The sequence below is a fragment of the Calidris pugnax genome, unplaced genomic scaffold (genome assembly GCF_001431845.1).
Source record: "Calidris pugnax isolate Ruff unplaced genomic scaffold, ASM143184v1 scaffold23, whole genome shotgun sequence".
Taxonomy (NCBI): Eukaryota; Metazoa; Chordata; class Aves; order Charadriiformes; family Scolopacidae; genus Calidris; species Calidris pugnax.
Window position 1 is genome coordinate 2291319 of NW_015090772.1, and position 27730 is coordinate 2319048.

General features: G+C 42.6%; 1 protein-coding gene across 1 annotated transcript in view; it reads left to right on the forward strand.

Annotated features, from left to right (window-relative positions):
• Positions 1-27730, forward strand: part of STAC (SH3 and cysteine rich domain) — an 80109-nt gene that overhangs the window by 18872 nt on the left and 33507 nt on the right. Inside the window, exon 2 of the mRNA XM_014941498.1 lies at positions 6979-7255. Coding sequence (XP_014796984.1) covers positions 6979-7255 — 277 coding nt within the window. The remainder of the gene's footprint in view (positions 1-6978; positions 7256-27730) is intronic.

Genomic DNA, 27730 nt, shown 5'->3' on the forward strand with positions numbered 1-27730 from the left:
CAGATTCTCAGACTGTATAAATCAGCTACAATTGAAGTCAGTTTAGCTAATTCAATTTGTACTAGTGGAGTATTTGTACTATTTATTATTTAGGAAGAGGAAGGTAGAAAAGGAATCAGCTTTGCTCACAAATTTTATCACAGATGCTTTGCCAATAAACAGCACCAACCCCTTAAGTGTTTGAAATATCCTTTTATCTTGTTAATTCTATAAGACATGGTACTTCTCTCATCAGCAGGCAAACACACATATTATTCATGAAGTTGCTTACTGGCTTTGGGCATGTCATAATCTTATTTTTGCTCATTAAAATGCCAAGGCAGTGCATTTTCAAATTAAATCCAGAAAAAAACCAAAACAAAACAAAACCCTTGTCTGTGCTCAAAAATCACTTACTTTTGTATCCCTCCATTTTACAAAGAAAATCATTAGCCTTCGTGTTCACAAAAAGTAAGCACTTCTGTTTGAGCTGGTTCCTTGTTTGCTTTTAATCAGCACAAGCAGCTGAAGCCCAGCACCGCCGCCAGGCTGGATTACACTCCGGTAACGTCCCGTCCTTCAGCAAATCTAGTTAACATCTGAAGTACATTCGGAGGGTTGCTAATACAAATTGAATGCTCCTTGACCCAGAAAACGGATCATACTCAGTAGAATAGGTGCCATTCATCAAGATTTTTTTTTTTTTTATTTTCTCCTTACTGAAAGGCTCTTGGTCTGAGTCCCTTTTGGTAATATCCCACGTACCTGACATGCTCTCTAGTGAATGGGCACAACATCATCTGGGCACTATATGTTTAAGTCCTTCTTTTATAGTGATGGGAGAATTAAATAATTTGGAAACTTCCCCTCAGAAGCTGAGAGGAATAAGAAATGATTCCTTACAGAAGGTGGATGTTTATCTCACAGCAGAGTGAAATCTGCTGACAGAGCATTTTTAGTCTGCATAGCTAAACAAAATCAGTATGTTTTATAAGAATTGCAGGAACCAAACTGGCTTGGTGGTTCGTTTCAACACTGTTAATACCCTGTATTACTGGTAATCCATCTAATGATATTGTTAATACTAGTGTAAAGAAAGGAATAGAGAAGAGCAAGCAATATCTTTTTTCTTTTTTTTTTTTTTTCCAATTTTTACTGCTAGCACAGTAGCACAGCAGCAGATAGATGATATCTGGAAATGAGGACTTGGCTATATGGTCTGTCAGTAAAGTACAGCATCAGGAAGAGTGTGAGCAGCAGGTGGAGGGAGGTCATCTTCCCCCTCTGCTCTGCCCTGGGGAGGCCCCATCTGGAGCACTGGGACCAGTTCTGGGCTCCCCAGTTCCAGAAGGACAGGGAACTGCTGGAGAGGGTACAGCAGAGGGCTGCAAAGATGATGAGGGGCCTGGAGCATCCTCATAGGAAAGGCTGAGGGACTTTGGTCTTTTTAGTCTGGAGAAGAGAAGGCTGAGGAGGGATCTGATCAAAACCCATACATACTTAAAGGGTGGGTGTCAGGAGGATGGGGCCAGTCTTTTTTCAGTGGTGCCCAGGGACAGGACAAGAGGAAATGGGCACAAACTGGAACGTAAGAAGTTCCGCCTAAACATGAGGAGGAACTTCTTTCCTGTGAGGGTGGCAGAGCCCTGGAAGAGGCTGCCCAGAGAGGTGGTGGAGTCTCCTTCTCTGGAGACATTGAAACCCCACCTGGATCCGTTCCTGTGGGACCTGCTCTGGGTGGATCTGCTTTGGCAGGGGGTTGGACTAGATGATCTCCAGGGGTCCCTTCCAACCCCACGTGATTCTGTGATACAGTTGATAAGCCCAGTTCATTTGTTCATTTCTCCTGTAAGATAGTTAGGAGTGGAACCATCCAAACCATCTTCCTTTGGCCCCACACTGCACAGGAGCCCCTGCCGCTGGCAAGGGTGGTTGAGAAGGGGACAGGACCAAGCACGTTGGAAAATAAGCTGATGTGGGCAGGCTCCATGAGGGTTGCTCTGAAAGCCAAAGGTGATGGCCCAAGCAAACTAATACGATGTAATGTAATATAATAAGCAGTTTTATCCTTCTAGTAGCCACCATTCACACCGAGATCGCTAAGCAGGGAGCTTCAGGAAGGGGAATGAAGCATTTGTGTGCAGGGTGTGGAGGGAGTGAGGCTTTCCCTGAGTTTTGAATGGTGAGAAGGTGTGATGAAGAAGTTATGCTCTAGAAATGGTGATGTCATAGGGGACGCCTATCTTAGTGGTTTAGTTTGACTTAGGCGTGTGGTTTCAAAGCAAATCTCCAGTCATTGCTGCTCACCCCACTTTGGATCCTGTTGTGGTGCAGGGAGCACAGACTGCATCACTTGGGAGTTTGCTTCTCCTTCAGGTGTGCACCTAATGGATACGACGTGTACACTGGGTCCTCCACAACCCCTGTTTCATCCTTTACCCTCGCTCCTGCTAAGCCACGGTGACTGCTAATGTAGACAAGCTGCAGAGGCAAGGGAAAAAGAGCTTCTAGATATCAAGGAGCAGTTACGAGCCTGAATAAAATATTCTTTGCAGGGTGGACGGTTGTCTTTTGTAGTTGCAAAGCTAGGGATTATAAAACAGTTCAAATCACTGACATCTTCCCAACTTCCACGGGAAGCTCTTAAACCGAAATTGTAGAAAGAAGTTGTGTGATTTCAGTGCTTAAGTCAAATAAAGCCTTAGTGAGGGCAGGTGCAATTCCCATTCACATCAAAAGCAGTGGCCCCTTGTTAACACCAGGAGTGAATTTCAATAGCTGTCCTGCTGCCTCCTCTTTTCTGGTTACAGCAGCAAAAGTGGCGTGGTATAGGGGAATTAGGAACAGAGGAGGTGCTGATAAGCTGCAGTTTGTCAGAGCTTTCTGATCCCTTGAAGCTTGAACATCCAGTAACTCTGAAAAAGATGGAGATTGCGCTGGATGATACTGAAAAAAAAACCCCGTTAATCATGCTCTAAGGTTTAGCTATTGCACTTATCTGTACCTTGCCTGCGGGGTAGTATGTGCAGTCACTGAAAGTCTGTGCGACCGATAAAATGCTTTTAACGAGAGACAAACTTTTCTCCCTGACTCTAATTTCAGGCCACAGGCACATCCTGGATTTGATATCAAGGGTTCATGTTTCTGAAGTGTCAATGTTGCGAATTATCATGATGCTATCATGAGTCTGGAAGAGCTCTTGTGCTTGTGGGAATTTAATATTTGTTTTTATTTAAATGAAAGCTAATTTGTAATCTCCCTTGCAGAGGAAACAATGTGAAAGGCTTAGGAAATTTATCTCCAACATGTTTATTAAAGCCTTTTTGTGCTTGGTGTAGGGGTTTTTCTTCATCCCAATACATGATTTTTCACTGAAGCGTTGAAGTATCAAGTGCAGAACAACCCTAGTTGCAGGTTCTTCCGAAGTTTGGTAGTGTTTATTCCTAAGATTTAACTTTAGACTCATTAATTCTGCAGAAATAAATTATGAATAATAAAATTTGCATACTTTCCTCTCTATTGATAGAGCTGATTCCCGCTTCAGGTGAATGCTATAGTAGCTCTATCAGAAGCCTATGGCATCACAACTGCATTAAATCAGTTTATGGCAGATCGAAATCAGGCATATATTACATGCCTGTATGTAATTATATTTGAAATCCTCCAATAAAAGAACTGGGGCTGAGCCAGAGCAAACTTCAAAATGAGGAGACGCTGTTATTTGAGGTAAGGAAGGTGATGCTCACTGCAGCAAAATAATCACTTAGGCTTTTATGGGTTTATAACGTATACCATTTGTGTAGCAACCTACCCTTGTCCTCTTTTGGGCCAGCTTTTCCTGAGTAAACAATGACATACCAGCACCCTATTTCAAATTCTCTCATGGGCCCTTGGGCCAGCTTTTCCCGAGTAAACAATGACAGCACCCTATTTCAAATTCTCTCATGGGCCTAGTATGAGAAAGGAAATTCAGATCAAATTTTAAAACCTGATGCCAATCTTCTCTTGCCCTAGGTACTCTCGCTTACAGAAGATGGGAGTAAAACACTCTGATCTGAGAAGTACTTTTGAAAAGTGCTGAGCAACGTGTGTAATGAGCTGTGCAAGATGCTAAACATTGGCTGCGTTCTGCAATTTTGCTTAGTTGTTTCTGTACATATACAGCCTATTTGGGACATAATAGCTGCAGACTTTCATTAAGAAAGAAGTTCCACCTAAACATGAGGAGGAACTTCCCTCCTGTGAGGGTGGCAGAGCCCTGGAAGAGGCTGCCCAGGGAGGTGGTGGAGTCTCCTTCTCTGGAGACATTCAAACCCCACCTGGACACCTTCCTGTGCAACCTGCTCTGGGTGGACCTGTTTTGGCAGAGGGGTTGGACTAGATGATCTCCAGGGGTCCCTTCCAACCCCATAGCATTCTGTGATTCTGATTGATGTTTTAGGGTACACAATGCAAGCCAAAAATGTAGGTGTCTTCCAGCCTGAATCCAAATGAGTATGAAATCCGCATTTGAGTAAGAACAAGGATACCCACCTTGTCTGGAAATCATTTAACCACATTAACACATTCTCAAGGAATCTCAGAGAGGACTATTAGCTTGTACAGAGGCGCCTACCAAACTTGGTCAACTCATTCTTGAGTGTGTGGCCTCCTCTGAACAAGTGGCTGGAGGTGCAAGGAGTCTGCAGGGCTGCGTGCTCACCTTAGTGCATATGCATAGGTTTGTTTGGACATGAGTAGCCATAGTTTCCCCCTCTTTGGAAGCCTGTAGACTTTTCCACCTAAGGGAGGAAGGGCTGCTGGTACATCTCTCGACCTGCAAATGACTGTCCATAGGAGAACAGGACAAGGATAGTCAATGCAGAGCTCCTTAAAATATGCTGCATGTATTGTCCGAACTAGCAGGACAGTTATTTCATGATAAAACAAATAGTGTTATCGCTCAGCTTAGTCTCCCTTCTGTGGCAGAAACAGTGTTTTGAAATTTAATTAACTTCATGTGGCACCGCAGAAATGGATGGCAAATCAATAATGAACGCCATTTCAGTCACCTTGTGGTGTTGTAATTCTCTGTGTTTTGCTACACTAATTAGGTCTGACTTCAGTGAGAAGTATTTCAGGAGCGGGGGGGGGCGTGAATTATTGCTGAGTTCCCCTGCCTGTTGCTGGGCAGATGAAGTAATCTCAGCATTTGGTAACCTCAGTGATTTCAGGAGCCGGTGACTTAACATCCAAGCAGAAGAGGGAAGATCTCACATTTTGTGGGTGCTGTTTGTTGTACAGTGAGTTTGGGGCTCAGCTAGTCCATGACTTAAGCTTCAGAAACCAGAAACTGCTCTTACCTCGTATTTGACGTTTAATTGCTCTTATTTACACATTCCCTCAGAGACTGAGAGTTCCTTGCAAACAGGTATTTCCTCGCTTTGGATACAGGGCTTCTCTCTGAAATCCAGAGAGAGTCCTGGGTGAGAGTGGTGCATGTGGGATGGGTCCCTGGCTCTGATCCCTCCCTGCTCCCAAAGCCTCTGAGAAGCAGCAGCTCAGGGAGCAGAATGCAGTTTGCTCCCCTGCAGCAACCCCAAACCCTGCTAACTGGAGGCAATGGCAGCTCTTTACTTGTTTGTTATGAAACGTGGGGAAGAGAGAGCTGGAGTGTCTCCCTTCTCCAAGAACAAGCTGCCTGTCTCTGAAGGTAGAAGAGAGGCTTCCCCCTGGGATGCCTTGAGGCTCCTCTCCAACAGCTTGCTTTCAGCTGCATCCTGATGGATCCAAAACACAAGCCGGGGAGAGCGAGTGCTCTGAGGCCACTAAGTCAGTATGACAGACCGGTGCCAGGCTTTTTTGGGAAAATATGTGAGCTCCTTCCCTTTAGATTAGTGTGAATTATGATTCCTGATCATCATTACTTCTAACATAAACAGTTTCTAATATAAAGTGTTCCTGCTGGTTGCCCCAGGCAGCCTGAGCAGCATGGAAAATTTCAGTTGTTACATCCCATTTGTCCAGAGAATCGCAGCAGTGATTGGAATGATTTTGCAGAGGTTGGAATAATGCTGAGTGAAAGGTGAGGTGTTAACACTTCAGAGGCAGCGAATATGAAGTGGGCACAGACCTGGCTTTCCTTTTACCCAAACCCTACTTGGGGGCCCTTGGAACTGACAAACCTGCAAATTTGTGTAGCTGATAGCTTTTGAGCCTCACCCAATGCCCTTCTCAGCCTTACATAAAATTTGGCGGGGAAGGATGAGAGGAGCTCTGATAAGGTGCAAGACAGTTTACAGGTAAAGCAAGTTTAAGTTAATAATGCCTTAATGTGGTGCTTAATTGCCCGACAATCAGTACACAGCACAATATGCAAGAACGTATGGGAATGTGTGTTAACTAGTATTAATTAATGCATTCACTATCAATTAGCTATTAATTATGCTGTTATTGCTCCTTAGACTTCTTTCCTTTAAAAAAAAAAAGAAAAGAAAACAAGAATTTCTCAGTCAAAACTGCATATAATCTTCTGTTTCTGCCAAACTCAAGAAATTTAAATGTATTAAAGCTATTTACTGAATTCACTCTTCTAGTACTGCTATTTAACAGCTGTTCCTGAAACGGCTTTACAGGCTGCTTAAGGACCACGCGAGGATGAATAATTCTTGCTTTACAGGTTTTGTCATGCTTGAATACAAAGGATATATTATCCAATTCGTAAAACTATCTTTGCTGTCATACCTGAAAGAAAAACCCAATGGAAGCATTCATTAGGGCTATCAAGTTTATTGTCTGTCAGAAAGCGTACGTAGAGTAGTTTACTTTCTGATTGGGATCTGTTTTCTTTGCTCTGAAATTGCTGGTTTAAATTCTGAAGTGAGTTTTATTGTTCAGGTGGTTCAAGGTCTGCCAGTGGCTCCGAGGTTCACTTGTCAACAGCACACCCCAAAAGCAGGAGCCTTGCCATGCTGTTGAAGAGGAAAAAGGCAGTAATTGTAACTGGCTTGTTTATTGCAGCTACAGAAACTGAAACGATCACTCTCCTTCAAGACCAAAAGCTTGCGGAGTAAAAGTGCAGACAATTTCTTCCAGAGGACTAATAGCGATGTGAAACTGCAAGTAGACTTGATGCCCGAGGTGAGCACGAGCACTGGGCAGCTCCCCAGCTCAGAGAGCCAGGCGTCCTCCCCCACCAGAGCCCAGCAGCTGCCAGAAAACAACAAGGCTCACATCTTCCAGGAGCACATCTTCAAAAAGCCCACCTTCTGCGATGTCTGCAACCACATGATTGTTGGTAAGAAATTATTTTTTTTTTAAATCTGTGTGAGCGTCCCACGCTAGAATGTGCAGGATGACCTTTCTGTAACCTCTGTGAGCCCAGAATATTCTTGAGAATATTCATGCCGAAAGGATCTGGGCTTGTGTAACATCTGCCACAGGCTAATACGTGTTCTGTATTTGTTGAAAGATTTCTTGCCTTGTAGACACATACTGTTATCAGAAATCATAGGTGAGGGGTTCAGCTAGCGTCAGATTCCTCTCTTGTTCAGGTTACACTGAGCACCAAGCACAAACTCGGTTGAATGTTATACTAGAAACAGCAGAAATCTGTCTTGTAAATTTGTGTCCACTCTCCTTAATCTTCCATAGCAGTGGTTCTAACTTCCTTGTGCCTGCCCCCACACCCTCCAATGCCCCCCAGTTCCCATTCTCCAGCTGCCTTACATCTCTCTGAAGTGACAACTTGGGAAGAAGTAGCATCTGCTGGGTGGTAGGCTCCAGGCTAATTGTGTGTGCATGTTGGCTGTCTAGGACATGTGTTTTGGGAGACCAGGTCAGCAGAACAAATAACAGCTGAATTCACTGCAGGCTTTCTTGAGATTCTTCTACTTGATATCTGTTACTCACAAAACCTGACACAAACTTTATACCTTTGCAAGATCACCCTGTCTTCTCCCTCAAATGGTCCATGAGCATATAAGTTACTGCCAAGGACTGACTGACAGACAGTCATAGAGGACAGACCTAATCATTTATTATTCTCTTCAGTGTGTTTCTGATCAACACCTATAAATACTTCAAGGGTGGGTGTCAGGAGGATGGGGCCAGTCTTTTTTCAGTGGTGCCCAGGGACAGGACAAGAGGAAATGGGCACAAACTTGAGCAAGAAGTTCCATCTAAACATGAGGAGGAACTTCTTCACTGTCAGGGTGGCAGAGCCCTGGCAGAGGCTGCCCAGGGAGGTGGTAGAGCCTCCTTCTCTGGAGACATTCCAAACCCACCTGGACATGTTCCTGTGCAACCTGCTCTAGGTGGACCTGCTTTGGCAGGAGGGTTGGACTAGATGATCTCTGAAGGTCCCTTCCAACCCCATAGCATTCTGTGATTCTGTGCAGAGAGCAACTCCATACTGAGCTCTGCTTGTCAGGTAATTTTCAGTGCATTGTGGAAGGTCTAAAAAGCCAGCCTTCGTGCTGCAGATTATCCGTGGGGCTGTGCAATGAGAGGTCAGGGAAGAAGTGGTGGCAGGTGGCTGGAGGTGTAGAATATGCATGGTCACCACTGTGGGAAGGTGCAGGAGATCCTATTCAGAAGTCTGGTCCTAGAAATCAATGTTGTTGTTATGCACATGATTTGAATTTCTTGCTGCTTATCATCTAGTTGTCCCAGCACAGGAATAAATTCAGTGGCAGCGCACCAGTAACCAGTATGAAAGTGAGTGGTGTAATTTCCAGGTTTTTAAGCAGGACAAGGAGTCAAACACTGGGTTAGCTTTGTGTAGAAGTAGTGCAGGTCTTTGGGTGCAGCCTATTGTCTGTGATTTGTCTAGGTTACTGTAAGAAACTCCTGTCCCTTGGCATAGAAGTCAGTGCCTTTCAGACAACATTATGGTAAGTTCTCAAAAGACACTGATAGGATTGCTCAAGGTTTTTCAGAGAATGGTACCTCGTTTTCCTCATGGGAGTGCTCAGTGTCCCCCCACTTAAGTGAGGAACTCGTGGTCTTTGGAAAAGGTGGCTGTCTGCAGAACATTAAAGCTGATGCAAGACAATACTGCTTCCATAAATCAAAGAATTAAACACGAGGCCTGATTTCATCCTCTCTGCGCCACAGCTCTACTGAATCCAGGAAAACAAAGGAGTTGTGATCCCAGATTTTGGTGTTGATTTCCAGTCTGCTAAGGTTTTTTTTTCACTTTAAGTGGTAGGACAAGTCAAAACAAGAAGGAGTAAAGCATCAGCATCAGGGAAATTCAAAGTCCAGAGACTGAAAGAAAGTCTGGAAGACAGACAGTCAGTTGAAACAACTGTATGTATGGAAGCAGGTCCAGAACTTGTCTCCTCCTGTTACGTGGATGGACGTTCTATCAAAGCTTAGTTTCACAAATACATACTGCAAATGTAAGTCCTTCACATTTCTGGCAGCTTCTCACGAAGTTGTATGGAGATTAGCATCATCACAAATCTGCACGACTCAGCAATACTGTTTCAAAACACTGCTGCACAAGATGGATTATCATTGGCAGCAAACTTTGCAGGGAGTAACTCTAGTTCATAAACACCCGTGCCCTTCTCCTTTGCTGGGAAATTTGTGTCCCGCTTTGGATATGAAAGTCCCGAAGCATGGCTATAGACTTCAAAACATCAGCTTTAACCCATCTGCCTTCTGAACTTTTTCTGTTTTTTTTCTTTCCTCTGAGGGCTTCTCTTTTCTCTTCTGTACCTTAGCCACTTCATTAGAGAAAGAAACCTTTCCTAATTGCTGAAGAAGCTAATGCAACCTATTTTGTGTGGCAGCAGGCTGAGTTAGGTAAATTGTTCTGAGCTCCTCCAGCTCATCTTTGCTTGGAGGTATGGCAGAAAAGATGTTAAGAGTTTTACCTTATAAATGCCTTAGAGTCTGGATGCCTTGATTCTCATAGACAGACATCTACTCTATTCCTGTAATCCTCTCTCTTTGATCCTTACTGCAGTCATGCCTGGTTTTGCTGTATTGTATTTTAAGCAGCATAGGAGATCTGGATGTTAGTGTTTGCAGCTCAATTAATCCCTATAAGTTGTGTAACTGTTGGTCATGGGGATGGTGAAGCAAAACAGGCAGCTTTTCAGGAAATCGTGTCAAGCCTGCTCCCAAAGGCAGACTGAAAAAAAATCACTTCTGCACAGGGACTCTAAATTTACACTTGCAACATGGAGCCTATTTGTTCTCTCTATTTGCATTTTTCATGGGTAGTGACATTTGAGAGCAATGAGTCTTATGGCTTTAAATTCCTTATTGATGAGAGTAAAGGCAAAGACAGATACGTGTTTTGAAGACGGGGGGGAAAGAGTCCAGGAAAAAAATCAGTGCTTGACTTTAGATGGTTTCAATTTTGCCACCAAGACCGGTTCCAGGTTCACCTTAAATGGCTCTCTGATCCATGAACTAAGCAGCTCTGTTTGGTACAGGGCAGCGTGATGAGCTGTGAACGCGCAGTTCGCGCTTCAGTCTCACCAGCGTGGCAGATTCAGAGCGAACAGGACACCCAAAGCAGAGGCAGCAGGCTCCCCGGGCTGCTCTTTTCACTGCAGAATTAAAGCACAGGAAAACGAAACGTTATCTTCCTACAAAAAATATGTGCATCCTCTCTCTTTGATTGCGAGGCACCCTGAGCCAAATGTTGCCTTTGGGATGCAGCACGTGCGCCTTTTTGTTCATTTGACAGAAGTACAGTCATGAGATAAAGGCCAAATACGTGTAATTGGTTTCAGCATTCAGAGGAGGATGTTTACTAGGATCAGTATAATGCAGACTTGCTCATTGAAATCCTTTTCATCCATCCCAGAGCGCAATGCAATGTCTTCCAAAGAAACTCTGTTTATTGGTTTGATTTCAAAAAAGAAGAAACAGTATTAATAGTGCACTTCATACCTCATATTAAAGGCAGGAGTTAAAGTGTTCCTGTTAACTGGACTGGGCAGGGGCTATAGTTTCACCTTGGTAAACAAAGGAAAATGTTGATATAGAAGCAGTAGTTTTCTGTCAAATGAAAGAAGGGAGAAAATTTCAAATTCAAGGAAGCTCTGAAGAGTGTGTGGACGATCCACTTTATATTAATCGTGCCTTCTTGCAGCAGCAAATACTCCTATACAGTCGTCAGTTCTAATTCTGAAATCAACAGTAATAATTCACATAATTTCAGAGCAAATCAATAGTACATTGGAGCAGACTCAACTCCTTTCTGCTGCTGTGAGCTCCAAGTGTCAGTTAGTTTAGGAGTGAAGATTCAGCTCCATGGTGGGTTACATACTTTCCTAAATATGAACCATCATCTCACAGTATGAATCTTAGAAACTAGAAACTGCTGCATTTGCTGTTCTTACTAGTAGTATTTATTACAGTTTTAATATATAACCCCATCATGGGAAAATTTTTACAATCAAAGTACCTTGTGGAATCACTAGATCATTATTTAGAAGACACTGGTTTTTTTATTTTACATCACTATGAAAAGAAAATGAAGTCAGAACACCTTTTTTTTGTGTTATCTACCATTTTCTGTGTTTAGCAAGAACATGGGAAGCTTTGGTAATGTCCGACAAGGGGTGGCAAAACTGCCTGGCACCAGCAAAGAAATTATTAAATTAATGTTGCATCAGATTAGAGTCTTAAACTATGCCGATCAGAAGCAAGTTCTTGCTCTTCTTCAGTCTCTGGTGTGTCATCAATCATCTCTGTGATACTTTACTCTGAAGAAAACATGATGTCAGTACTCTACTCTTGAAAAGCATTATGTACTTAAAAAAACCTCCATCTGTAGACTTCTCAACATTTTACTCATTTGCAGTTCATTTCCTGTGCTGACTCACATGGAAAAAATGTTATTTTCCACACATTCCAAGCATATCACATGCAATTAATGTATTCCCATCTAAGTCAAATATAAGTAGTGTAGACAAAAAATAAGCCACTTTGCTTTTAAAAAAAGCTGACTTTAAAGTCAATCCTTTAAAGCTATGTTTTTAAAGAAATAACTGCTCATTTATAACATCATTGTGTGTTTCTTTGTGTTTCAAAAGTGTACTTAGAGGTTTCATTTTATGCTTAACCTTAACTCTGACACAGAGTTGACCAACTGCCTGTTTTATTGATGTACCTGTTGGGGTATCTTTGCCTGGAAAGACATGCAAGAAGGCCACAAACTTTCTGAAAGATCAGTCATAGAATCATAGAATGGTTAAAGTTGGAAGGGACCTTAAAGATCATCAAGTTCCAACCCCCCTGCAGGGACCCCTCCTACTAGAGCAGGTTGATCAAAGCCCCATCCAGCCTGGCCTTGAACCCCTCCAGGGATGGAGCAACCACAACTTCTTTGGGTAACGTGTTCCGGTGTCTCACCACCCTCACAGGAAAGAATTTCTTTCTGGTATAACAAAAAACCTTTGTGCTCTGCAATGTCCTGTAATAGTCAAAACCAGGTCCTTCTGAATCATGCCATCGCTGGCTTAGGTACCCGAGATATATGCATTTAGGATTGGTCCCAGGGCAAATGAGTTTCTGCTTCGGGTCTGGGTTGTCCAGACCTTTGCAGCTCTAGAGGTTGATAACTCACTCCCTGCCTTCTAGGGGACTAGCTAGGTTCCAGTCAGAAAAACTTGTAGAAACAAGCGAGCAGAAAGATAAAACCAATAGTAAACTCCTAGCACAGTTTAGTTCCAGTCTACTAATCCACAGTGAAATTGTCCTATCCCTTCTGCATTGACTCACCCCCACCACTGTCTGTTCTGGTTTAGTTGGTCTCTTCTCCCAAGTCACAGGCGACAGGACTAGGGGAAATGGCCTCAAGTTGCCCCAGGGGAGGTTCAGGCTGGAGATTAGGAAAAATTTTTTCACCAAAAGGGTTATCAGACATTGGACTGGGCTGCCCAGGGAGGTGGTTGAGGCCCCATCCCTGGAGGTGTTCAAAAGACGGGTTGATGTAGTGCTGGGAGATATGGTTTAGTGATGGTGTTGCTTTTTGTTTGTTGTGTGGGTGTTTATTTTTGTCAAAATTACATTGACGGTTGGACAAGATGATTTTTAAGGTCCCTTCCAACCTAGAAGATTCTATGATTCTGGAGTTTTAAACAACCAGCAAAGTGCCATGAATAATGCAGCCTGTATTTCGTTTCACTGTGCTGCTGCGGCTACTAGAACTTTCAACCCCTTTTATCCCCAGAGCTGCAACTCAACATCCTCCACAAAGCTGGGCTCAAAGTTGATCAATTAGCCCAGCTTTTCAAATGCAGGAATGAAGGAACAGAAGAGACCTGGATCTGCTCCATGGTCCCCCATTTTTAAAACTTGCTGCATCTGAAGCTCTTCTCTTAGACTATCAGTAACTGTGATTAATAAGTAATGGAAAAACTCCGTAGTTTGAGGAAGTGTTTATATAACTGTAATTTATGTGTATGTTTATTAAATATAGCAAAATTTCACAGGAACTATGACACAGTGCTTTCTGCCTCCAGTCTTATCAGCTCCCTCATAAAGAATGTTCTTGACTTTTTTTAAGCTTGCTGCCTTACTCCACTAAGTAGGCATTCTGGTTTGAGCCAAGCCTGCCTTTATTCAGTATTCTCCAGGTAGACAAGGATGTGATAAATGGTCACAGGTTGCTCACTGCTGCTTGGCAGCTAGACAAAGTAAAAGTACTCCTGGGAAGCATGACTGCAACTGAAGCGGTGTTTCCAAGGCTATGGTATTTTGGAGGACTCCTCCAGAGCTCTTAAAAAAAAAAAATAAAGAGGGGGGAGGAGGGTGGGCATTTGGCCTTGGCCCAGATGACCTTGAGGGCAGAGGTTCTTGTTGCCATTGCATCAGCACAGGAGTTGTCCCCTGTAAAGAAGGGTAAAGAGCTGCCAGTGAGGAGGAGATGCCCCTGGAGCAGCTTTTGGAGGTGGTTTCATGTCCACCTATCCAATGAGCTTGTACAGTCATGACTGAGCCTTCCCAGATCTATTTTCTAGATGACAGACTGTTACAGTATAAATACTATGTATGTGTGAATGTTGTTTATTATTAATGCAAGAGGACAAAGAGTTTCCCTATAGAAAGAGGTTTTCCAAAACAGCTGAATCCCACCTCCTTTCGTTTTGATTGTGAGGAAAAGGGGCAGTTGTGTAACTATGTCAGTGACTGGTACCAGGTGCCATCCCATATGTTATTAAATGGCCTGAAGTCCTTGTGTCTCCCTTCTCTTCCCCTCCAGTAAATCCACTTCTGGATTTAGGAAACTTAGGTTCTCGGTCCAATTGATGCTGAATCATTCTGGGCACCTAAATCTTCTAGCGCTTTTGGGAACCGGTGTGAGTGCAAATTACTTTAGTCCTCTCTGACCTGCTACGCTGGGGCTCAGGGCAAACAAAAACATGGTATTTTTTTGGCAGGCATCTGCAAAAAAAAGATGCAAAATATTAATTTTATCATATCTATCAGCTTGAAATTGAACCTGGCTTCTCCTCTGATTTATTTCTTGAGTTAATAACTCTCCATAAGTGTAGATCTTCCCATTTTTGAGAGGAGCCCTCTAGGAAGAGCTAAACCAAAACCTTCTGCAAATATGAAGTTAAGTACTGCATTAATCAAACTGTACAGTATGCAGTTAACTTCTAGTTATAGACTAGCCAGGTATAGATAATATCATCTGGACTCTGCAAAATTTCTATAAAGTGGATAGTGTGTTCTATTAAAATACATAAAGTGGGGATGGACAGATGGAAAGAGGTAGAAACACATACGGTATACACAGTATAAGTGTGCTCCATAAGTACATCTCCTATTCTTCTTAATAATCATTATTATAATCAATAAACATTATTCTTAATAATCATGACAAAAAGTATCCAATTCATACAACCCTACATTTGTAAAGTAGCTACAGAGGGCTACACATTAGCGCTCCATTAAATTAATATTTTTCTTTGGTAATAAAGAGTTAAACATACTTGAAAGCAAATATTTAGTCTGTTTATCCTCTGGGAGGGCTTCCTCCTCTGAGATGAGGCAAGAATGTTATCAGTAAATTGGATAATCATGAACTGCTTAGCTGAGAAAAGAGGGTGGAAATATATTTTAAATTCTAATTTGTCCTTGAACAGCATCAAGCGTGTTTCACATTTGTTACTAGATAACTTTCAAGCTCACTGTAATTTGGGGGAAATTGCTATTAATATGAAATTGCAGTTAATCCTCAGTGAAAAGAGACTTTAAAGATGTTGACCAACATTTGCTGCCTAATTAGATGGAAAACAACAAAAATTTCCAGCACATCTACAATCAGTATTTTAGCACGATGTTAGCCAGGACGATTTTTGTCCAAAAACTACATTGAAAAACACCAAACACGCTACTCAGTAGTGGCCATTGCTCCTGAGATCAGCCCTAGTGAAGAACGTAATGGTAAGCTTAAGATTTTGAAAGACCAAGGGATGAAGCAGAATAAAAGATTTCTTTTTTTTTTTATATCCTGCTATGTACTTTTCGTAAGCTCTTATGGGACATCGGGTGTTTTCAGATAAGCAATTTAAATGCATCTTCTTTGAAGCTAACCTTCTACTGAAAACATTATTTTTCTACTTAGTGTCTTTGTCTACCAGAGTATGGCTGTTATGTGGATAATTACATTACCACATAGCGGACAAAAGCATCATCTAGAAAGGAAATTATTCGGAGCTTCACCTTGCTGTGAGTTGCAGAAGCCATAAAATGAGGCAATTGGCAGAAATGCTCTTGCAGGAACAGAGCATTGCCATCGTGTAGACTAAAATGCCTCCTCACAGTTGCTTGTTGCTGTCCTTAATATAGAAGGATGTATCAGAGAGCAATGATTTTTGTGGCTTACATGGAACAGTGCATGCTTTTTCTGCTTTGGTAATATGAACGCAAGTAAATGCAACTTCAGCAATTATCTTCTCTAAACTGCTAATTTTAGTTTTGTAGGAGCACACAATCTATAACTTTTTTCCACTTTGACATAAGTTTGTCTTTCATGCTGAAGGATGCTGCATACCCATGGATCCTCACTCTGACTTCTGATTCTGAAGACACGCTCTGCAGTTGAAAATTGTGATTACATTGTAGTTCCCTCTATAGCATGCAGGCAGTGACCTTGAAAACCTTGAAATATTTTGTTTTGACCTCTAGATTCTGTTGTGCTTAATAGAAGGGTTGGCAAACAAGGGGGAAAAAAAAAAAATAAAGTGGCTATGTCTTCCCACCATACCCTGAAACAATTCCATTTTCACAGCCTATCAATACCTGAAGGGAGCCTACAGAAGAGCTGGAGAGGGACTCTTTGTCAGGAAGTGCAGTGACAGGACAAGGGGCAACGGTTTTAAATTGGAAGAGAAGAGATTTAGATTAGATATCAGGAAGAAATTTTTTACTATGAGGGTGGTGAGACACTGGAACAGGTTGCCCAGGGAAGTTGTGGCTGCCCCATCCCTGGAGGGGTTCAAGGCCAGGCTGGATGGGGCTTTGAGCAACCTGCTCTAGTTGGAGGTGTCCCTGCCCATGACAGGGGGGTTGGAACTTGATGATCTTTAAGGTCCCTTCCAATTCTATGATTCTATGAGAGGAAATGGCACACAGCTGGTATAAACCCTGAGCCAGTGTGAGCTACAAGGTCATGGTCAGTATGATACTGATTGCCTTCCTCAGCAATCGCTAAAGGAAGGCTATAGATTTAACACACAGGAAGGTCCCTCCAAGCCAGGATGGGGATGTACTGATGAGGGAACTTGTATTTGCAGTGCTAATATTGCCTCTTTTTCTAGCTGCACCTCTCAGAAGCGTACCAGTCTTTCCTATCCCAAGATCTGTAGCACATGAATCTCTCCCGACAGAATTCATGCCGCCCTAGGTCTTTTTTGGTATTTTGTGAAACACAGGCATGAATTTTTAATGCTTCTGGTTGCTTGCAGAGCTCCATCGTCAATAGGCTTGAAATGAGAGGCTGCTACGTGCAGCCTCATCTTGTTGTGCCACCTTGCCTTCCTCCGTAAGCCCAGGCACAGCATATGGGTGTCATGGTGGTGGGTTCATCTGCACATCCATTACACTGGGAGGTGAGATGTTGTCTGTCTTGCAGTTTGCTCCAGCTAGCAACTGTGGGGAGGTTGCACCGAGGTGTTCGGTCTTGTTTACTCAATCTAGTCCCTCAACTCAGCTGAGCATGGAAGTCCATTTGGACTTTGGACATGGAGTCCAGCGAAGGGCAACAAAGATGATTCAAGGATTGGAGCATCTCCCTTATGAGGAGAGACTGAGAGAGCTGGGACTCTTTAGTCTGGAGAAGAGAAGGCTGAGGGGAGACCTTATCAACGCCTACAAGTATCTCAAGGGAGGGTTGAAGGAGGAGGGAGCCAGACTCTTTCCAGTGGTTCCCAGTGAGAGGACGAGGGGCAACGGGCACAAGTTGGAACAGAAGAGGTTCCACTCAAATATGAGGAGAAACTTCTTCACGGTGAGGGTGACAGAGCCCTGGAACAGGCTGCCCAGGGAGGGTGTGGAGTCCCCTTCTCTGGAGATTTTCAAGACCCGCCTGGATGCTCCTGAGTAACATGTTCTGACAAGCTCTAGGCAATCCTGCTTCAGCAGGGGAGTTGGACTAGATGATCTCTATGGTCCCTTCCAACTCTAGAAATTCAGTGAAATTCAGTGAAATTTTCCACTAATAACCTCTGTGGAAGGTGTCGTACTTTAACCCCAGCCGCAAAGGCACTCGCTCACTCCCCCAACAGCGAGATGGGGGAGAGAATTGGAAGGGTAAAAGTGAGAAAACTCATGGGTTGAGATAAAAACAGCTTAATAATTAGAATAAAATATAATAGCAATATCAATAAATAATTGTAATGAAAAGGAAAAGAACAAAGAGAGGGAAATAAAACCCAAGAAAGAAAAAGTGAAAAGGAAAAGAACAAAGAGAGAGAAATAAAACCCAAGAAAGAAAAATGATGCAAATAAAAACGATTTCTCACCACCAACTGACCAATGCCCAACCAGTTCCCAGTGGCACCCCCACCCACCTTCCCCCTAGATTTATTGCTGAGCACGATGCCATATGGTAAGGAACATCCCTTTGGGCAGCTGGGGTCACTGTCCCAGCTCTGTCCCCTCCCAACTTTTTGTGCACCCCCAGCCTACCTGCTGGCAGGGTGGCCTGAGGAGCAGAGAAAGCCTTCACTCTGTGTAAGCACTGCTCAGCAATAACGAAAACATCCCTGTATTATCAACACAGTTTTCGGCACAAATTGCTGGCAGGGTGGCATGAGGAGCAGAGAAAGCCTTCACTCTGTGTAAGCACTGCTCAGCAATAACAAAAACATCCCTGTATTATCAACACAGTTTTCGGCACAAATCAGAACTATAGCCCCTTACCAGATACTATGCAGAAAATTAACTCTATCCCAGAAAAAAAAAAAACAGCACAATGGGATAAACAGCCACTGAGAATGACGGGTCTCAAATGTCACTAGAAGGGAAGACACGGGAAGGGCTTCTCTTGGAGAGCAGCAGATGAGCAATAATCTCTTAGGAGCAGTTGTTTTCTGTAACAAGCTGATGACACGTTCTGGCAGATCAAACTGCTTAGTGGTGCTCTCCAAGGGCAACAAACCCTTTGTTAGCTGAAACAGAGATTTTTTTTAGAAGAGCAACAGAAAATTGAACACGTAAGACACTGATGGGCTTTGGGTGCATCTTTCACCCAGTGATGGTGAGATACTCTTTCAAAATGTCCCATCTGGAAATTTATGTTGTTTATTAACTAAAGAATCAAAAATGAGGCTGAGTTCTTGTCAAGGGTGAGACAGCACAAATGCCAATGTAGAGAGGTTTTACTAAAGAATGTACTAGGTTTTATTAAAGAATCAGTGACGTTACTTATTCTCTCTCACACATACCAGCTCACTCCCTCCCTCCCTGCCAGAGTTCATTCCCTAGGTCTTCCCTGCAGGGAGGTCCCTGCTGACCTGGGAAGGTTGAGCAGAAAGTCATGTTGGTTCCTTCTGTGTGGCTGCTTGCAGTTACTTGTCTTGGGTGCCACTACCCAAGGTCCCTGGGCATCTCCTGACATTGATCTCCGTGGCTTCCTCATCTCCAGGATCTTCCCCCCTTTCTCAGACCTCTTCCCAGGCCAGGATCTTCACCTTTTTCTTTCTGGACTCCCTTCTTCTTTCTGAGACCAATTCTTCCTTTCAGGAACCCATCTCTTGGCACCAGATCTTCATTCTGGCTACCAAGTTCTGAGTTCCTCCAGTCTAAATTGCGTATGTGCATAGGAACAGCACTTGCAACCTAGATAATTCTGTGATTCTATCATCAGGCTCTTAACTAGTGGGTTGGTCGGTTGGTCTCCTGTCTCTTCATTAACTGGAGGATTTGGAACGCATCACTATTGTTTAGGCAAAGTTTTGTCAACATTTCCAAGCAGCCCATACTGGTTGCTGCTAGCAAGTAGCAGGCTCCTGTCTGAGAGTCAAGAGTTCAATTTCAGACATTCACCCATGCACATACACACAGTTATCTCCTGCCTATGTCACAATGTCAGCTATTTTTTGCCCTTGACAGCTCCTAAATCTAAATATGTGTACTCTCCCAGCTCTCTGTTAGTGAGATCCAGCGATGTGCCCATGCCCTCTGACACACCAATCTGCTGGTTTTTTCTCCCATCCCCTCCAAATCGTGCCTTCAGTGACTTCCCACCAACAGCTCCTGTTCCACTGGAAGTCATTTTGCTAAAAGCAGGGCTATCTGATGGACTTTGCTAGACTTTTGGTGTAGGTTGTATCATTGTACAGGCCAGACAGTGGTAGCTACCAAACTTATTGCTACTCTTGTGGGTTTCCTTACCTCTAATAGTGGTAACGTAGTTATAGTCAATGTTAATTAAGGCTTTTGGACAAACCGCAAAGTCATGCTGGTGCAAACCAATATGGTTATGAGAAAAGCTATGGCTTGAGTTGGCTTGGCTTGCTCCTGCTTGAATCCAGGCTAAATTCAGATAATGCAACTACTTTCTAACCATGGGCAGTTTATAAGTAGTGCATTGAATTTTTCCTGTTGATAGACAAAATCTTAGAAAGCAGGTTTTTTGTATTTTTCATTTAATGATTTAAATATTTAGAAATACGGTAGAATTTCGGCTTAATGTCCATTTTTTCACTCCCCAGATTGTCCCCCCCCAGGCAAGTAGTACTCTTTTTGCATTGCTGAGCTGCAGAAAGTTCTGTAAAATCATTTGACTGAAGTTTTTCTTATTCATTTAAACAATAATTGATGTCACATGGAAGTGAACTTGTAGGTGTGCTTTAGACCAGCACTGCTGTGTGTCAAGTACTAAATTCTGTCTCAAGTTGTAACAGTGAAGGCTGAGATTGCCTCTTTGAGCAGATGACAGTAGTAAATGAAATTGGTTTCCTGCCCAACTTGCATGATTTCACTGAAATCAGTAACTATTACTGGAAAAAAAGAAATAAAATTAAAAAAAAACTTGCACTTGGGTTGAAAGGTTTCATTTAAAAAAAACTAAACTTGCACTTGGGTTGAAAGGTTTCATTTGAATGTTTTTCTACATTTAGCATTTCGGCTTTTTGTTTTCAAAACTGCTATGGAAAAGAAACTGAAAGTCTTTGTTATACAATGTGATCGTAAATTTCTGTAAAGAAGCAACAAATTGTGACTGACTGTAAAAATTACTTCCCTGAAAACTGATCCCAACAATCTGGTATAATTGCACAATTATTTATGCTAGTGCTCGGAATAATTTCAAGTCTGAGCAAATCATTCTGTCACTTATACCTGTAGCTTCTAATGAAGTCCTCCTCAGCTATGTGTGATCCAAGGATAAAAAAATGTCTTCGGAGCAGAAGCCTGTGTGTGGCCAGATCCTGACCATGCACTAGATTTTAGGTGGAGGCACATGTAGATATTTTCCATTGCTCCACTTTACAGTGAAACGGGCAAAAGAGGGAGGGAGAGGATTCCTGGCCATGGTAAGTCACGTGTGAGTCCCATCACTTCAGTCCCTGCTAACAAAGACCAAGAGGATGCGCTGATGTGGGGACGTTATTGCTAGGGGAGGAAAGCCAAAAATCTCAGTAAGTTTGAACCAGCAGAAGGTCAGAGAGCAACTGGCTATTTACATATCAGTGTGTGTTGTTTTTTTTTTTCAAATGAAACCTTTTATAATCCTAATTGATTGGCCTAATATTCTGGCACATAGCAGCCTCTCACTTCAAGCCTATTGATGCATCGTGCAACAGGCAATGTTAAAAATTCATTAGCAGACCAGAGAGGATATTAAATCCCTTCACTGAGGGCAGATTGGTCTTTTGTTCTGTAGCTCTTTTCCCACATTTTCAGCCAGCCCAGAATCCCACTCTTCATTTCACAGCATAGTTTCTGTTCAGCTATTTGCTTTCTGTTTTTCAGCTCTTCTATCACAATGGTACAAGGCCCTTGAAAGATCAGGGTTTCAGCACATATAAGTGGCCCTACAAAATTCAGCTGCTTTTTCAAAGTGTCTCAAAACACACCAAAAAGGCTGTCACTGGATGGTTTTTCATTTCAACACATTTAAGAACACAAGTACAAATAACCTGAGCCTGCCAACATGGAGATCTTGTTTGAAATCTGACTTTCATCATCTTCATCTCAAGAAGAGTTACTGAACACACTATATTTGTTAATATTATTGAGACCAAGATGAGCCATAGATCTCTGCTCGTTCTCCTTTGGGATGCCACACCAGGTTTAATTTCTTCATATTCCCCTGTCCCATTCAGCTCTGGTACCATCATCATCTCTGGAGCAGTTCAGCATAACCTCACAGAGGCAAGTCTATGCCTATCTTCTTTGAGCTATTTTCCTTCTCAGCAAAGTAATCTGATGCAAAGATCTACAGGCGCAGGCTAAGCAGTCTAGAAAATTGTCTAGAAAAGTAGGTATTGAGATGTCAATGTCAGTTTGATTACAGCAAAGAAGGTTAGATATGATTTATTGTGTTTGGTTTTTAAAGGACTGGGACTTTTTCTTTCAATAATAGTTAGCCGTTAGTTTATTTATCATGGCGTTCCAGCATCTTAATTAACATTTAGATGATCAAAAACCTAAGATGGTATTTTAAGAAGTATGGAGGTGGATATTTCCTTTCAGGGACAGACATTTATAGTGAAGCTACTGAGTATGTGAAAAGTACATTGCAAAAAAATCTTGTGGCCAAATTTTTCGGCACGGGGCAATGAGTTTCATCCGCTTCAGATCACCAGACATCAAGAATGAGAATCACTTTTGCACCAAAAGACAGGGAAGGTCTATTTGCATTTTAAGTAAGTCTCATTGTTCCTGAACCACAGAATAAAAGGTCTGGCAGCATTGGAAGTTCTTTGTCAAGGAGTTACAGAGTTGATTTGCAAGAGGAATAAAGGCTTTTCCTCTTGCTGATATGTATGATTTAAAACCATGAAGTTAGAAAGGACTTTATCTTAGCAGGGATATTTTTCTTCTCTGTAACAGCCTTGGCGAAAAACAGCCTCAGTTTTTTTCTCAGCATGTTGTTTCTAAAGAAAACTATGTCACTAGGAAGTCAGTTCTAATTTTATGCACTGTTTTGTAGCCTGCCTACATGCAAGCCAACTTTTCTTGCTATTTAAACATTGGATATTGTTATGGGGAAGTTGGGTGGGGTAGGCACTGAAACAGACCCACACCTCCCAGTGATATATATATATATAATCTAAAATTTCTCAATTTGGCAGGACAGGTACCATGGTTGAATATCAAGCCCTATTCTACAGAACACAGATATAAGTCCCACCTTCTCCCCATACCCCATTTGGTTTTGACTGACACAAGGTGGACTCAAGGGAACGGGACACTCCAACCAATCAAGGTGTCAGGTCCAGGCCCGTCAGCTTTGTCTCAGAGGAAGGAGTTCCTCCTCTACCTCACACATTTGTTGGATGTCCCTGTACAGTGTACCCCTATCCCAAGGAGCTACAGATTTAACCTACCCACAACTCTGCACATTTTGAACTGTCAGATTTAACTGTAAAACAAGAAACAACAACAACAACAAAACCTTACTAAAGAGTAAAATCTTTGAAGTCAATCCCATGCTGCTGTTATTAATGAAAAATTTCCTAAATAAGATTTTTGCCTAGTTTTCTCTGTGTTTTGAACCTTTTCATCCTACACATCTGCTATTCATGCATAGAGTGTTCAAATGAGTGTAGAGTATCTAGTCTGGTCAAAAAAGAGTATTTGTGAAGTGCAATTACATCTCTTTTAAAAAAGGAAAATCGATCCTTTTGAATCATCAAAATGACAATGCCAAGAGCTGCCGTAATACATTTATCTGTGGGCCAGTTAGGAACGATACACAGCAGACCACAAAATGATTATGTCCTCTTTTAATTACTTTTTTGAACAGTCCATTCAATCCTGTATTTAGCAGTGGAAAATGCAAAGTGAGGAATGCTCATAGTACTGGTGATTTTATTATGTGAGGAGAATATTTGTGTATCAGTCAACACACCTGGCCACTGTGCATCCATAAGCTTGAATTATCAGCCAAGCATCAGATGGCAATGACTTCCAGCAGCTGGCCATCTAGGGTGGCTGAGGAAGTCTGGGTTCAGGCTTTGATGTATAGCTCACCTGATGAGCAGCTGAAGATCTGCACCTCCGTCCTCTCCACGATGGCAGCTGGGCAGACAAAGAGGTCCCAGCATCAGTTAAGAAAAAGAAGCAGGAGGGTATCAGGGCAGATAAGGGGGGCAATTCCTGAGGTGGTGGGTAGCACCTGGGGAAGCTGAAGGCCAAGGAAGGGAAAGCAAAGGGATGCCCAGCTCATCCTTCAAAACATAAGGATTTGGAGGAATTAAGCCCAAGATTTTTAACTGTAAAGGTGTGGATGTCCTGCGTAAAAAAAGCCATTCTCTGATCTACCCGCATCTCTTGACTGAAGCAGAGCAGGGGAAGAGGAGGGTGAGTGCTTGGCAGGAAGCAGCCTCAGAGAAATTTTAAAAAATAGTCTCCCTTTCAGTGTCAGAGCTTTTACGTAAAAACAATTAATTGTTGAAGATGGGCATGAGAGAGGAGGTTGTGCAAAGGCTTAGAGATGACTGCAGGGCCACCAGTGGCATTTCAGGAGCTTTTCTTTCTCCTTCTAAGGTGACATCCGAAACCCTTCACTGCTACGGTACTGGCCCAGCTCGCTTAAAATTCTCCATTTCCCATAAATTCTGGCATGGAGACAGCTTTCTAGTGACAATTGCAAATGCGCTTGGGCAGAAAGGGGCAAGAGACTCTTTATTTTTATCAGCCTCCTACAGCAGAGGTTGAACTTCTATGGAAAATATGTAATTTTAAATGTATTTATTTATGAAAGTTTTTTATCAAAACAATTTCTTACTGGCACGTTCCTTTCAGCTGGAACGATAAAAAATAGTGGTTAAGTCATAGCTGGCTTAGCTGTATCTATATGTCTCTGTATGTCTCTTTCCCTTCTTTCTCTCTTTTATAGACCTGAATCTTTTTATCCTCTCTTTTTCTTTTTTTTTTTTTTCACTTTAGTATAAATGCTTAATATAGTTATCTATATACAGTCAGTAAAACGTCATGTCGTTACCAACATTTGCAGTTTTTCTTTCAAATTTCTCCAAGCTGTAGGGTTTGTTCTCCCTCTCCAGCTATTAATCTTGCGTTGAGTCTTGAAACAACAGGCAAAAAACCACCAGCCAGCAGTGGTGCAGCCTTAGCTGTGCTGGCCAAGAGGATGATAAAGGTTCCCTTTGCGTGTGTGACAAACATAATTCTCATTTGCATTCCTTAGGATAAATGTCACTTTCCTGAAATGCAGAGTGGTTACTGAATTACTTTTATAGGAAAGACTTGGAATCAAATTCTGCCCTGTCTCTTCTGTCTCTCTCTGCCTCCAAATCTTTTCCATTCACCTATGCTGAGGTGTTCTGTTTCCATTTAGGCTTCCTCCAAAAAAAGGCTTAGATTTAGAAAAAGTGATGCAGAGTGTCCTTTTGGTAGTATTTCGGGTCAGATTCTCAGAACAGTTTAAGATTCAATTTTCTGTGGCTGTTCTGGAAAACCTAGCCACTGGTTTAGATATTCAAATGGGAGCTGACCCAGTCGTAGAGTATTTCTAGCAAGGCGTTATTAAACATGACCTTCTTCTCAAAACAATGTGTCCTTCCAGTGCCGGGTGTCTGGATGCATTAGCTGGTATCTGAAGAAAATGACTGTGGCAGAACCTCATTTGTAAGTTTATTTAAGAGCTACTCAGGTATCCTGACATGAAATTTCCTCATTTGCTTCCAGTCATACACTGTTTCTTTTGTTATTTTTGGCTTTTTGGTTTGCAAAATGCCAGCCCTTACAGACTATGAGATAATTAATAGATACATTGATACATAGGATACAGAGGACATGTGCAAATGTATGTGTGTGTTTTCCTATATGAATTTCATTACATTGACAGTTATGTTTATGGGCACCATGTGCCAGCTAAACATGTCCAGTACTTTCCTTTCTAAACCCCAGTTTTAGCAGCTTGCAGTTTTTACAACTGAAATGCAAGTCTGGGCCAAATAGTGCTGTATTTGTGACTCCTCTGACAGTTTTGCCCATTAGTCCTTCAAATGGGAGCCATCCCATGTAAGTTTTTGGAAACGTGTTCATAGAACTGTCCAGGTTGGAAGGGACCTTTCAGATCATCTCGTCCAACCATCAACCTCACTCTGATCAAAACCATCACTAAACCATGTGTCTAAGCTCCATGTCAACCCATCTTTTCAATACCTCCAGGGATGGGGCCTCAACCACTGCCCTGGGCAGCCCAGTCCAATGTGCAATAACCCTTTCCATGGAAACATTTTTCCTAATCTCCAATCTGAACCTCCCCTGGGGCAACTTGAGGCCATTTCTTCTTGTCCCATGGCCTGTTCCTTGGGAGAAGAGACCGACCCCCCCTGGCTACACCCTCCTTTCAGGGAGTTGGAGAGAGCCAGAAGGTCTCCCCTCAGCCTCCTTTTCTCCAGGCTGAACACTCCCAGCTCCCTCAGCCTCTCCTCACAAGACTTATTCTTCATACTGCAAGGCATAAAAAGACAAAGGCAGTGAGCCCACAGGGAAGCCCATGAGGCTATTAATCAGCCTGTATTTGGAATTAGGCTAATATGACACTCAAGAGGTGATGCTTAAGGACACACACTAACTGATGAAAGTAAAAAAGAAGTATCGAATAGAGCTGCCCATTCACTGAGCACTGTCCACCCTGTTCAGTGAACGAAGTAGTGTCTTGAATAAAAACAGTGACAAACACATCCCTGTATTGCAGTCAAAAAGTAACTGAGCAGAGCCTTTATTCTAGCATGCTCAGCATTTAACAGTTTGATTAATTAACCTTAGTAAAGGTTTTTGGAGAAGAGGTTGTGAGGGATGATTATTCTTTGAAGGTAATAACAAAAAGTCTATCAAAGGTGTTAGTTTGCTCCCCTTCTGAATTAAAAGCCAGAGAAAAAAAGTAGTTAGGGGACTCCACATTTAGCTTAATTGCCAAGCCTTTATTTGTTCTATTTCTGATCCACCACGAATTAAAGTGGTTCCATGTGGGCTAAGACATTTCAGTGAGTACTTTAAACCAGTAGCTTCCAGCTGTGCTTTAAGGGTGGTGTAGGAGAACCAGGCTGTAAGCTATTGAGGGAGGCAGGAAGCAAACAAACAGTGAAGGTCAGGCCTGCAGGTCATCAGAGTATGTTTAACAGAAGTCCCTGAGGAGAATGTTTTAGTATCCCAGACTTCACTACTTCTGCAGGAATATAGCCCCTTCCAGGCACTGCTGTGGCCATCTCAAACATGAACTCTCTCCTTGCTCTTCCCCTTCCCAATGCATTATCCTGCAGGGAAACTAACCAAGTGGGAATAAGCACACCACAGAGAGGATTTCGACTTCAAACAAGCCCTGGTACCCTATGGCAGATAAACCATATGATACAAATCCCCCTCAAATAGTCTGCCCCGCTGTGATGCTGTTGTTATGACTATTATTATAGTATTGTATAATATTACAGTAATAATAAAGTAAAGTACTGTAGGCTGCCCAGAGAGGTGGTGGAGTCTCCTTCTCTGGAGACATTCAAACCCCACCTGAACACGTTCCTGTGGGACCTGCTCTGGGTGGCCCTGCTTTGGCAGGGGGTTGGACTAGATGATCTCCAGAGGTCCCTTCCAACCCCATAGCATTCTGTGATGATGATGATTATCATCGTTACCATTTTTTACTTGTAGCCATTAATACCACTTGCTTTCTACTATTTAATGTGTGTTAAGACAAAATTCCTCGCTTTCTCATGTGTTTGGGGGGAATTTAACACATTGATATGGCCTCTGCCACTACTTTAGGTGTAGTGGAATACCTCTCTCACACTGGCACGGCTGTAGGGCTCTCACTGAACTCACTCGGCTTTATGCAACTTATTTGCCTGCTTCCAGCTGTGCTTTAAGGTTGGCATAGGAGAATACAGTCAGAACATGTTCTACCTGCTTTTTCCCCATTTCAAACCCAAGGTGCCTTCCAAAACCATCCTCATTCAAGGCAACTGCAAAGTCAACAGGCCTCCTTACACAGGAGGCCAAAAGCTGATGCAACGTGTCAAACCCTGGTCTCATTTACCCCTATACTGAATGTGAATCTGGTCTTCTCCATAACGTGACCTGTGGCTGTGCCTCAGTT